Source organism: Miniopterus schreibersii, assembly GCF_964146895.1.
Source record: "Miniopterus schreibersii genome assembly, chromosome: 18".
NCBI classification, from domain to species: Eukaryota; Metazoa; Chordata; class Mammalia; order Chiroptera; family Miniopteridae; genus Miniopterus; species Miniopterus schreibersii.
The window spans coordinates 14584372-14597275 of record NC_138121.1 but is presented as its reverse complement, the minus strand read 5'-3'; the positions used below and the strand labels follow the sequence as shown (position 1 = coordinate 14597275).

Sequence of the window (12904 nt, the reverse complement as noted above, 5' to 3'; positions counted from 1 at the left end):
GTGATACTCAGGAATGACACATGGCCTGAGGATAGAAGGCAGAAGAGAGGACTGGGGGCCCAGTGACAATGGGGAGGAGGCTGGTGAGACCTGAAACAGCCAGACATGAATGTGGGTTGTAGCAGTGGGGAGCCACAGGGGGCACTGAGTGAGGGAGTGACTGGGAAAAAGCTGGTCACGGCAGGGGATAGATGGGAAGCAGGGAGCCCCACACCCACAGAAGGACATGCCCAAACCTCACTGGCCGGAAGATCCTCTTAGTGAGCCTCTGACAGGAAGGGCAGTGGCCTCTCTTTACCCTTTGCCAGCATTAGGGGGTCTGAACCACCTAACTCCTTTTGCCATGCTCTTCTCCTCCCCTGCTTTCCTGCCTCCCCCTATCTCTTCCTGCCCCCTCATATACCCCTTTTTTTGTGGCAAAGGGATCCTTGGTCCCGGATCTTTCTGAGAAGAGCTATTATCTCCCCTGCAGCAGGTCTTCACAGGCACACCTTCAGGGTCATGGACCCCAGCCTGCCTTTCTGTGCCCTGGCTGAGTCCTGAAGAGAGACTTTAGGCTTTGGGCTTTGGAGAACACCATAGCCTCTGAAGCAGAGAAGGAGACTCCGTGTTGAGCCTCGATTGCTTTTCTTTTGCTTTTTTCCCTCAAGTTTTGGGGACAAATGTCTGGTAGGGAGGTGGGCAGAATGTGGCTTAGCCCTGCCTCCTCCAGCCTTGCTGCAGTTCTCTCAAAGCCAGAGCAAGCACTGTGGGAGCCAGTGCCTTCCCCTCTGCACAGGAGAGTACCCCACTGCCCTCAGGGCCTGACTGACATTTCATTCTCCTCCTCAGGCCAACCTCTACCCCACCGTAGGCCTGCAGACACCCGGGGAGATTGTGGACGCCAACTTTGGGCAGCAGCCCTTCCTGTTTGACATTGAGGACTACATGCGGGAGTGGCGTGCCAAGGTCCAGGGCACTGTCCACTGCTTCCCCATCAGTGCCCGGCTTGGCGAGTGGCAGGCGGTGCTACAGAAGTGAGTGCCCTGCTCCTGCCCTTACCCAGCCCTGCCCCATCCCAGGGGCCTCACTGTCCTGTAGGCCCCTGTACTACTTTTATAAACTCCAGTGGGTAGCGTTCCTTCTGGAAAGCTCTCCCAGTTGACTCTGCCTACTGCTCTTCTGCTTTCTCTTATCTGATGGATGGCTCCCGCTCAGTTGTCCAGATCTGCTGTTAATTAAACCTTTGCACCCCACCCCACCTAACTGGATCTGATGGCTCTATATATATCACCAGCAGGGCTGTTTTCCCTCCCCAGGTCATTTTGCAGAGGATATCCTAGGACGCCGTCTGGTTTCTTCCTCCTTAGACTTTATTTTTGCCATAGGGAGTATCTATCATGCTATAATTCTTGTCTGAGGTCACCTCTCAGGGTCAGTGTCCAGCTAAGTCCCACACATCCGTGGCAGTGGTGGCAGGAAGAGAGTCCTTCCTTGGACCAGCCTAGCTAGCCCTTTGCTGATTAATTCCCAGACTGTCCTGGAGGCCAGTCTTGCTGAGAATCCCAAGGGAGATCAAGTTTGGGTCTCTCTTCCACTTACCAGTTGCAGACCTGAGTGAAGCAATGACCAGTACCCACTCTGCCAGGAGGAAGGTTAGCTTGTTAGCTTGGCTCCCAAGGATAGGCCGTAAAGGGCTATGCTTCTACTAGCCCTAGTCCCTTGGTTGGGTGTACCATGGGTTCTCTATGTAGCTTTCCTTTCTTGAGGGATTAAAATTGAGCCAGGCCCCAGGGAGAGCTGAGGCAGGGATGAGGTGGCCAGACCATTCTCAGGAAGATTAGCACTGCTAGGTCTTGTTCCTAGCCCCCAGAGCTAACGAGGGTCAACACAGTGCCAGTCCCTGCAGCAGACTTGCTGGGATGGGCAAGGGAGAGCTGGAGCTGCCCCAGCTGTGTTGGACCTGTACTCTCAGCTTACAGGGCCTGGGCTCAGCATGTGGATGTATTTGTTTACATGTGTGTATCTGGGTGCCTGTGTGTGTTCATATGTTGTATTTACCAAAACCTGCATATAACTTACGATCGTTTTATGAATATTGTTAATGGCTATATATCTTAGAGACAAATTTGCCACAAACTCCTTACCTGGCTTCCCTTGGTGGGAGGTTCAGGTTATTTCCTCTCTTTTGCTTATTGAGTTTTTTCTTAATTAAGATTGTTTTCTTGCCCGGCCGGCATGGCTCAGCGGTTGGCATCGACCTGTGATCCAGGAGATTGCGGTTCAGTTCCCAGTCAGGACACATGCCTGGGTTGTGGGCTCGATTCCCTGCAGGGGACATGCAGGAGGCTGTCAGTCAGTGACTCTCTCTCATCACTGATGTGTCTCTCTCTCTCTCCCGCTCTCCCTTCCTGTCTCTGAAATCAATGAAAATATATTTTTTTAAAAATTATTTTCTTGGTTTCCTTTAAAGAAGTGGAATTATTGGATCAAAGGAATTGGACATTTTAGTGGCATCTGATGTGCATATGGACTCATCTGAACCACGTGTTGTCAAAAGTTTAGCCTTGTGTTTATAATAATATCATTATAAGAACTATTACTTAGAGTATAGTATTAAAATATATAATTTCATAAGAGACTGTATTTATTGACTTCTTATTTTGTGCTGGGCACTTTATGTGTATCATCTCATTGACTCCCTGAAAACAAGGGGACACAGCTGAACTTCTTTGCCTTCCTCATGACAGCCCTTCAGACATTGTGTCTGGCAATTATAATAAAGCCATTAGACACATGCACACACCAAGGCATTCACTCCTATACATATCAGATGTGAGGGCTCCTCCTTATGCACACACACATGCTACTGCTCAGCCAGTTTTGGGTTGGATGAAATGACCACTGGGCCTCGGGCTTGTCAGGACTATTTCCCAAAGATTGTGTTGGCCATGTTGTTGCTGATATCTTGGCTTCCAGGCCCCTGATTTGTGAGGTATCGGGAGTAACTTGGTTCATGAGTTGGCTCTGCATGACCCTCTAGAGCCAGCACTCCTGAGGGCCAGGTTTGCCTGGTGAGCAAGAATACTCCTGCCAGGCATGTAGGGCAGCCCACAGGGGAGCTCTTTTTTCTGTAGAAGGTACACACGTGGCATGTATTCTCCCTGGCTGCGCAGCTGCCAGACTGCTTGGCTGGCTGCCTTTCCAGGAAGCCTTCAGAGAAACTATTGACCATCTCTAGACTTGCTGCAGTTCACAGGAGGCAGCCGCTTCTGTAAGAAGATGGTATGCGCCTCTGTGTATACTTTTGTTACCATACTTGCCCACTTGTGGGCAGCATATCCCAGAGAAACTGCAGGCACTCCTCTAAGCTTTGAGGGCTGATGTGACCAATCCTCCCTCCCTCCCCCCCCCCCCCCCCCCCCCCCCCCCCCCCCCGGCCCCAGCCTGACTACATAAGCACTGGGGAAAGTTTTCATTTTGTTTTAACCCCTTTAATCTCATTCTGTGGAAGTTGCACCTCTAAGATGTGTTTAGGGAAGACCTAACAGGGAAATTGTCTGTCCCATCAAGTAGTCAGTGAGAAATGCAGTTCTTTTATATATATATATTTTAAAAGATTTTTAAAGTACAGTTTACATTCAATATTGTTTCGTATAATTTTTGGTGTACATTATAGTGGTTAGGCAATTGTATACTTTGCAAAGTCTTCCCCCCAATATTTTAAGTACCCACCTGACACTATACATAGTTATTACAGTATTATTGACTTTATTCCCTATGCTGTACTTCACATCCCTGTGACTATTCGGTAACTCTAAGAAATGCAATTCTTGAGTGTCACCTGAGCATTTTCTTTCTTCTAGCATGGTCTCATCTTACCTGGTGCATCATGGGTATTGTGCCACAGCTACTGCTTTTGCCCGAATGACTGAAACCCCGATTCAGGAAGAGCAAGCGTCCATAAAGAACAGACAAAGTAAGGTTGATTCATCTCTCCCTTCTCCCTCCCTCCCTCCCTTGTCCCTAACTCTGCTGTCTGGCTCATGCCAGCCTTGGGTAACCTGTCAGGAATCCGTTCAGCTCTGGTCCTCACTACCAGGAAACCAACCCAGAGCCCCAACCCAGCCCTAGCCCTGCTTTTGTCTCTCCTTCAAGACAGCACTACCCAGATGGACAGTCTAGCAGCATGGGAATATCTCGCTCTACTGGCCTGGCATGGCTGGATTGCACTCCTACCTTGTGTCCTTCCCACTGAATGCTGGATTCTACTCAGCATCTTGTTCATGGTCTTCTGACAAGAGTGTGTTTGCATCTTAGACCAATGCTCTGCCTTTTACACCATTTACTCAACTTTAGTAGTTCTGCCTTCTTCTGGCCATAGAGAGGACTGAAGTAATCAGACAGTGTGAAGGCTGATGCTCAGTGGCTGCTATGGTAGCACCTCTCTGTGCTCCCCACTTCTGGTCCTGCCCTTTGCAGACAACCAAAGGAAGTAGCCAATGGAAACTTTCTCAGTGTTCATACTGGCCTGTGTAGTATGTTTCTTTTTTGGAAAGATGGTATTGGGAAAGAGAAACAGAGCCCAGAAAAGAGATAGGAAGAGAAGAAAAGAGTGAGGGAGAATGGATGTGTATGGACGTGTGTCTGTGTATGCCTGCTTGCGTCTCTCTGAGCCTGTTGTCTCTGTGTATGTGCATGTGTCTGTGTCTCCCAGAGAAGCTACACCCAGCCAGACAGATGGAAAGGGATTCCGACTTGGGATCTATGAGTGAGAGCCTCAGACCCAGAAGTCGCTCCAGCAAGATGCTGATGGCCTAAGAGGTGTCAATGTCAGAGATGCCAATATCAGGAGGATGATCTCCTCTCCTGGCAGGGAACACGCTGCAGCCCCTGAAGACTTCCAAGACATGGGCTCTGGCCCAGAAACCAGTGCCCTCTGCTTGCCACTCCCCTGTGAGGCCTGACAGGAGAGAAATCTGAAGAGGAGACCCTAGGGTCTCCTGGGCTCGTATCCTCACATCATGCTCCCACACCCAGAGCCCCTCCCCCAACCCAGGTCCCTGGTGACCTGTACTCCATAGGAGTAAGCCTCCAAACTCACCCTCCTGCCTCTGGGATGAGAGTCCCTGCTCTGTTTTTCCCTCTTATTCTTTGAGGACTCCCCAACACTTGGCAGAAACCAGGGTCTGTTGTGGGGCTGGGTGGCCAGGTTCTTTCTTCAGCCTCTTCTGTGACCATCTCAACTGGGCATGCCACTCTGAACCAACCTACCTGGCTGTCAGCTGGTCTGTGCTCAGGGCTGGCAGTGTGCAGGCACGCGGCTATGAGGAAGGTGTACAGCTCCTCACTCACTGCTGTGTTCTTGCTCCCTGCAGAGATCCAGAAGTTGGTGCTGGAGGGCCGTGTGGGTGAGGCCATTGAGACCACACAGCGCTTCTACCCAGGGCTGCTAGAGCACAACCCCAACCTGCTCTTCATGCTCAAGTAAGTTTTGGCACCTACCAGCTCCTCCATAGCCCAGTCCTTCTCAGCTGGTGGTGGGAACATACAACCCGGACCAAGCCCAGAGCAGTGCCGCTCCGCTCCCTCTGCAGGTGCCGACAGTTTGTGGAGATGGTGAATGGGACTGACAGTGAGGTCCGCAGCTTGAGCTCCCGAAGCCCCAAGTCCCAGGACAGCTACCCTGGCTCCCCCAGCCTCAGCCCCCGACACGGCCCCAGTAGTTCCCACATGCACAACACAGGTCAGCCACTCTCCAGAGGGCTCTGGGAAGTACTGGTGTGGAGAAGAAAGGCCACTTACATACCCTTCCCTGGGCCGGGCTTAGGGTTCACTGCTGGATTTGGGGGAAGGGAAATGGGACCCCTGTAGCTATTCCCAGGACCCTGCCTGATGGCACGTTGCCCCTCCTCTTCTGACTGTGCCTCGGCTTACAGGTGCAGATAGTCCCAGCTGCAGCAATGGCGTCGCATCCACTAAGAGCAAACAGAACCACAGTAAATACCCTGCGCCCAGCTCCTCCTCCTCGTCCTCGTCATCCTCGTCGTCCTCCTCATCCCCGTCCTCCATCAATTATTCTGAGTCCAACTCAACAGATTCCACCAAGTCCCAGCCCCACAGCAGCACCAGTAACCAGGAGACCAGGTGCCTGTCTTCCTCGGCTGCTTTCTCCTGCCTTCTGCTCTGAGCCCCCTGCGCCCACTGCAGCCTGCCTTTTGAGTCCCGCCCCCTGCACGTCATCCTCTGCCTCCATCCCAGGGCTGTGCCTGGAGTAGTAGCTGCTGACCCGCCAGCCATTGGCCCTGGTTCTCACCCTCCCAGTGGTTCAGCTGCCACTTTACGCTGTCCTCTCTTTATCCAGAGTTACCAACACTTCCAGGCTGAGAATGTCTCTTCCACCGAGACCAGGCCTTAAAACCCCCAAAGTCTATACTGACGGAGCTTTTACTGGGCTTGGCTTGTGGTCACCCAGGCTGGGCAGGCAAAGGTTTTAGGCTGCAGACCACGGGTGGCTTTCAACAACCTCCAGGTGTGCTGGGTCCCAGAGAGATGCCTGTTGGAGCTCACAGGATCCTGTCATTTTGGGGTGGGGGGATGTTTAGGAGTGTGCCAACTCGGAAGAGGATCAGGCAGGGGAAGGTCACAGAGGCAGCATTGGGACAAGAGTGAGAATCAGATGACACCTCTTGAGATAGTAGGTATCTCAGTAGGGGCCAAGAGTTGGAGGCTGGGAAGCCAGAGGTGTCCTTTCATGCTCCTAGGGGCCCTCAGTTTACCAGCAGCAAGCTGTGGCTAAAGCCTGAATGGAGGCCCAACCAAGCTGCTACAACCACATCCTCTTGTCCAACCCCCACCTCAACTCTTCTCCACAGCGACAGTGAGATGGAGATGGAGGCAGAACATTACCCCAATGGTGTGCTGGAGAGCATGTCCACACCCATCGTCAATGGTGCCTACAAACATGAGGACCTGCAAACAGATGAGTCCAGCATGGGTGAGGACCGTGCCCCAGCTTGGTGTTCCATGGGTGGCAACACTCAGTCCAGATGCCCCTTCCCTCTGGGAGGGCATTGGGACAGGCAGGTTTTCGCAGCTTGAGAGGCTCTAGCTAGACCTGGTCCACTGCCTCCTTAGCCAGTCATGAATGGGTGCTTGAAGCGGGAAGGCTCTATCCTGCTGCCAAGGCCAGGGCCCCTGCATTTGAGGCTAGAGTGAGTTGGTGAGAGTGAGCACTGTTATGAGCCCTCAAGCATCTGTACAGGGTGGGAAGAGGGAAAGCTTTTGAGCCATCTGACTCCCAGAACGTGCTAGGTGGACTAAGAGCACTTCAACTCTGGATGGTCTGCCTGCTCCTCCTAGCCCTCACTTGCCTCTGGCAGAAGCTGTAGCCCCTCACCCCCGAGGTCCTTCTTGCCATGTTCTCTTTGGTGTCCCCTCAAGTCCTCCCTTTCTCTCTTCACCCCTCCTGACGTGTTCTCTGCTGGACTCTGGGTGCAGATGATGGGCATCCTCGGCGGCAGCTCTGTGGGGGCAACCAGGCTGCCACGGAAAGGATAATCCTGTTTGGCCGTGAGTTGCAGGCACTGAGTGAGCAGCTTGGCAGGGAGTATGGCAAGAATTTGGCCCACACGGAGATGCTGCAGGTACAGAACAAGCCGGCCCCTCATACAGAGAGGGCCCCCATTTGGTAATGGGGCGTGATCACTCTGGGAGGGTCTTCAGGACAGCAGCACCAGGACAGAGTGGGCTCCAGTCAAGTTTGCACAACCCTCCCTGACCCAGCAGTGGGATGTGTTGTACCCTCACTGGGCACCACATAGCACCCTGTCCTCCGGAGCCACGGAGGTATGTGTGTAGTGTGTGCCACAATCCTCTCAAGAGTGCCCTGTCCCTTAGGATGCCTTTAGCCTGCTGGCATACTCAGACCCCTGGAGCTGCCCAGTTGGTCAGCAGCTTGACCCCATCCAGAGGGAGCCTGTGTGTGCTGCCCTCAACAGCGCCATTTTAGGTAAGTGGATCTAACAAAAATAGAAGCTTGCAAATGAGTGCATGGGGTTGCCCCCTCCCTTCTCTCCCTAGGAACTGCTGATAGTTTATCCAAATCAGAGCAGTGAGCTCTGTCCAGGAGCTCTGGTGGCCCACAGGACTCTTGCGCTCCAGTGGCTGAACCTAAATCCTGACCTCCCTTTGCCCAACTGAGTTATCTGGCTAGATTGTGATGGGCCCTAGGTTGTGACCATGGGCCGAGGCCAGCTCATTGCTCTGAAGAAAGCTAAGGTCCTCAGGTTTTCAGCATGGCTACAGGGGCCATGGTCTGGTGGCTGGGACACTCATGCAGAGACACATGAACACTCTGCTCCAAGAGATTTTGTTCACTTCTCCCCCACCTTCTGTTCCCAAGGGAACTTTTACCTGGGCCCAAGCCCTGGGGGGCAGTGACTAGGCCTTGTCTCTCTTCCACAGAGTCTCAGAACCTGCCAAAGCAGCCCCCTCTGATGCTCGCCCTGGGCCAGGCATCTGAATGTCTACGGCTCATGGCCCGAGCGGGCCTAGGATCTTGCTCCTTTGCCAGAGTCGACGACTACTTGCACTAGTTGACCATGCTGGCTGGCCCCACCTGGCCCTCCCTCAGCTCCAGGGCTGGAGCAGCTCGGCCCTCCATAGGCACCTGGCGCAGGGACCTGGAAGCCATGGGCAGAGCCCACTCCTCCTGCCTGGCCTCCTCACCTTATTTTCCTTTCCTTTCCTCTTTCCTTCCTTTTCCCACCCTCAGTTCCCGCCTCCCCTCACTGTTCACGTGCAGCGGCCTGTGACACAGTATTGGCTGGTTACTGTCTTGTAGCGCCTTCTACTTTGAAAGGGGGGTTTGTTTTGAGGAGAGGTTGGAGTTTTTTAATCTTTACTTTTTCCTCCTGACTGAGCCACCAGTATTTATCTCTGGAGAGTTTGTGCTGAGCTGGTTTCTGCTAATTTAGTGATGAAGCCTATCCAAGTTGGTGATAGCTTATTATTTTCATAAGTAAAAAAATGAGATTATATATATATATATATATAAATATATATATTAAAAAAGACACAGTATTTATCGTAGTGTTAGTGGTCCAGCACCTCTTGGGTGAGGCTGTCCAGACACCATATGTTTTCGAGTCCAACTCATTAAAAAAGAATCATCTCTGTAACCTCAGCCAAGTGATTTATATTTCAGGCTTCCTTTTGTTGAGCTACAGGCCCAGCTGCAGCCTAGGGAAGCCCAATAGGCTTGGGGGGGGGGGGGGCATATTTAGTGGGGAAGGAAGGCTAAGCTGGTTTGCAGAGTCCAAGAGCTGGGTCCCCAGGCTCATGAGAGTCAGACTGAGCAGAGAACTGTAGGGCCGGGGGGTCCAGAAAAGAGAGGATTTGACCCAGGGCCTCACAGCAAAGCAACGGAGTAGTGTCCTTGGCCAGCACGCTATCTACCATTCTGCCCTGCCTTTCACTGCCTGCCTTGCACCTCCCTCCCCTTTTCAACATCCTGCCTTCACTTGTTAAGATGGCCAAATAAGTCATTTACTCTAAATTGATTGTCTGGAAACTACCTGCCTTCGACCTGAGAGCTGCTGTGTATCAGGCTGCAGGGAGGAAGTCTCCATTCCCAGGACAGAGGCCCTTGAGTACAGGGGCTGCCTTCTTCCTGCCTGGATCTCCACTGGCTCTGCACAGCTCTGATGGAATCGATGCTTTCTTTTGAGAAGCCAGGACCTTGTGGAGGCAGATTCTTGGGCTGCCGGTCGCTGGAGTGGATGGAACCCTTGAACTCCTAGGCTAGGCCTCACTGCAGCTGTGCTGTTTGACCCCAGCCACTCTTAGGAAAGACTGTTATGAGTATTTGCTGGCCAGAGGAAGGGACCTCACTGGCTTAACAAATGCCCTACCAGCCCTGTCAGATGGATCCTTACAGCTGGTGGGAGCAAAAACAGCCCTGGTACTGCCATCAGGAAATCAGGAGAGGAAGGGCTAAGATGGTTTCCAGGACTTGGGTGGGCCATCTGTGGTGAGGACCGACAGCCCAGGAAGAAGAAAGGGAGGCGGTCTACTCAAAGGAGCACCAGGAGGAACTGGGATTTCCCCACCTGCTTCACAGTGGGAGGGAGCACACAAGCAGCCCCTGCAAAGGAACAAGGTCAAAAGTTGGATTTCCAGTCCCTACCTGGATCTGTCATGGGAAAGCTTCTGCTCTTTGTCAGTGGACACAGGGATGGTTGGGATGGCCTGAGATATTCAGTGCCCACCCATTTCTGGGCCTACAGCTGAACAACAAGAGAAATGATTGAATTGGACCAGCTGCTGGTGATGGGGTCAAGACTCCTGCCCTGTGCTGTCTTAAAAAGTTCTGCTTTGAGACATGATCCTGTAGGCTGCTGTTTCTTCTTGGTCCTCACCAAGGCAGCTGGCAGCCCACAGCCCATAGCCTATCAGGGAGTTTTCCTGTCTATAAAGGAAATTCATCCTTTGCAGGGCTGAGGATGCTTGACTCCCAAACCCAGAGGTTGGAAATCAGTCTGTTAAAATGGTCAGAGCCAAGCAGGTATTGGAATTAAAACCAGAGGCTTTTGCAGCTGGAATGGGGTACAGAGTACATCTGCTCCAGCAATCCTCTTCTTTTACAGATAAGGAAACAGGTCCAGGAGGTTAAGTGACTTGGCCAAAGTCACATAGCAGATTTGTGCCAGAGTTGGGACTAACCTGTGGGTTGGATAACACTAGTCCTAAAGCTGAATGGCAGGCGAGGGGTTAGGCTCAGCAGTGTTAGGGAGTCCTCCAACAGTGTCTGAGCAGCTGGTACTTTCAGGGGTATGTCAGGGATGGGGATAGGTGCCTGGGCTTGGGTTGTGGAGCATCTGAGAGAGGGCCCAGGAGGGCTCGGGACAGCTGTGTGCTGCGTGGGTTGAGTGTCCGCCTGGCTTGCACTCAGTATCCATGGCCATCTCCCCATTTTCTGTGCCTTATCTCACTGTTTCAGCTGAGTCCAAGTTGTTTACTCTGTTCCTCTCCAGAGGGGCTCTCTGTCCCAGTTGGACAGCTTACTTTGGGACATAAGCCTTTGCCCCACAAGCCGTGGAGAGGACCAAAACCAAGCTGCTTGAGCCCACTGTCTTGCTAATAGTCCAGGCCTGCCTGCCAGCCAGAGGAGCCCCTTATGCATACCCAGCCCTATCAGCCTGCTTCCAGGAGCTGAGTGGGGAAGGCAGCTGGGAGGATCCCTGGTGAAGAACTGGACTTGACCCAAAGGGTCAGGAGGAAGACAGCCCTGTTGGGGTTGTCCAGTTCTGGGAGAGCAGTCTTCCTTAGTTACCTTTTCCCTTTGCGCCACCAAATGATTGCTCCTTCAGTGGATGTGAATTGGCAGACCACACAAAGAAAGCCAGAACCCTGATCCTCGCCCGCATGGGACTGTGGCTGGGTGCAGGCCTTCAAAAATGGGACACCAAGAGATTGAGAAGTGGGGACTGCCTGGCTACCCAGCTCCTTCCTACCCCTTAAGCAAGCACAAAGAAGATGAGGCAGAGAACTGTCAGAGCTGAAAGTTCCTATGGTTGCTCACAACTCAGGTATGCACACTGTTGGCAGCTGAGCAGCAGAGCCCTACTTGACCACCAAGTCCTGTGCACCCAGACCTGTGGCCAGATTGTGGACTCTAGTTGCCTGAGGTGCCGCCTTTTTGCATAGGGTTTTCCTCCATTAGTAACTACAGCTGACACAGACGTCCTCCACATTGTGCACACTGGTTCTGCCTTTGTCCTCGCAAGTTGATACTTGGCATTAGCATGAAACTTGTGGGTGTGGGAGGGTTTAGAGAGAATTCTAACACAAAACATCCTATTAAATTGTACTTGAGAAATGAAAAAACTCCTGTTGTATTTTGACAGAATTATTTTTATTAAAATACACATCCATGAGCAGTCAGGCGTGTGTGGTCTCTGTTTGAGTCTTACTGGGGCTGGCACCCCTTGTGTGGCATACAGTGTCCTAGAGGGTTTGGCCTCTTTTCAGCCCACATCTCAGGTGCCTACGTCCCTGGTGCCTCAAGGACTCTCAAGAATGGGTGTTTTCAAGATCCCAGAGAGGATAGGTACTTCAGCTTTAATTCTCTCCCAAAACAGCTTTCATCTGAGAGAGAGAAAAAGCAAATTCAACTTCAGAAAGTTGGGCCACAGGACCTCGTATCCTCTAAGATTTTAATACATTCCAAATATGTTTACCACAAACACGAGGTAGTAAGTAAAATGGAGCTCTTCTGAGGGGTATTGCAGTTAGCTTCCTGTCAAACAGGAGAAAGAGTTGTGCCCCAAATCCTAGTTCGGTTTACTAACTGGGTAACCCTGGAAAATTAACTTTCTCAGCTTCAGTTTCCCCATCCTTAAAATATGGTTAATTCTTCTACCCCGTGGTGAGAAGATTCTAGCAGGCATAGGGCATCCTTGGCACATAGGGATGCAGTACAGGTGACCAACTGCCCTGCCTCCATGAGGATGCTCCTTAGTGTTATTGGCCTGCTCCAGCCTCATTCTACTTCCTCTGCTCCCAGAGTATCAGGGTTTGATGCAAAAGAGGCATACAGTAGCTTATGCTGAACTGGAAACATTGGGGGCAAAAAAGTGAACTATAAGGCTACTGCAGTAGGCCAGACAAGAGGACAGGTTTGAGAAAAGTACTAAAGTACAAATGTCCTGATTCCATAAGTAAAGCTAGAGTAGATTAATTTCCCTCTAGACTAGTGGTACTCAACCTGGACCGTTTTTGCCCCAAAGGGGATATTTGGCAATGTCTTGAGATATTTTTGGTAGTCACAGCTGGAGTTGGGTGCTACTGGTATCTAGTGGGGAGCATTCAGGGATGCCGATAAACATCCTACAATGTACAGACAGATCCCCCACAACAAAGA

At 51.8% G+C, this 12904-nt stretch overlaps 1 protein-coding gene across 2 annotated transcripts in view; it reads left to right on the top strand.

Moving 5' to 3' along the window:
- The window catches only part of RANBP10 (RAN binding protein 10), a 52551-nt gene extending 43548 nt beyond the window's left edge, over window positions 1-9003 (top strand). The window contains exons 6-14 of one of the 2 annotated variants that reach the window (XM_081118392.1): window positions 832-1016; window positions 3846-3958; window positions 5358-5466; window positions 5577-5725; window positions 5919-6126; window positions 6855-6976; window positions 7480-7625; window positions 7879-7990; window positions 8446-9003. In XM_081118392.1, coding sequence (XP_080974518.1) covers window positions 832-1016; window positions 3846-3958; window positions 5358-5466; window positions 5577-5725; window positions 5919-6126; window positions 6855-6976; window positions 7480-7625; window positions 7879-7990; window positions 8446-8576 — 1275 coding nt within the window. In that variant the 3' untranslated portion in view covers window positions 8577-9003. The remainder of the gene's footprint in view (window positions 1-831; window positions 1017-3845; window positions 3959-5357; window positions 5467-5576; window positions 5726-5918; window positions 6127-6854; window positions 6977-7479; window positions 7626-7878; window positions 7991-8445) is intronic. The other variant, XM_081118391.1, reaches the window with a different exon arrangement.
- Window positions 9004-12904: the final 3901 nt, after the last annotated feature.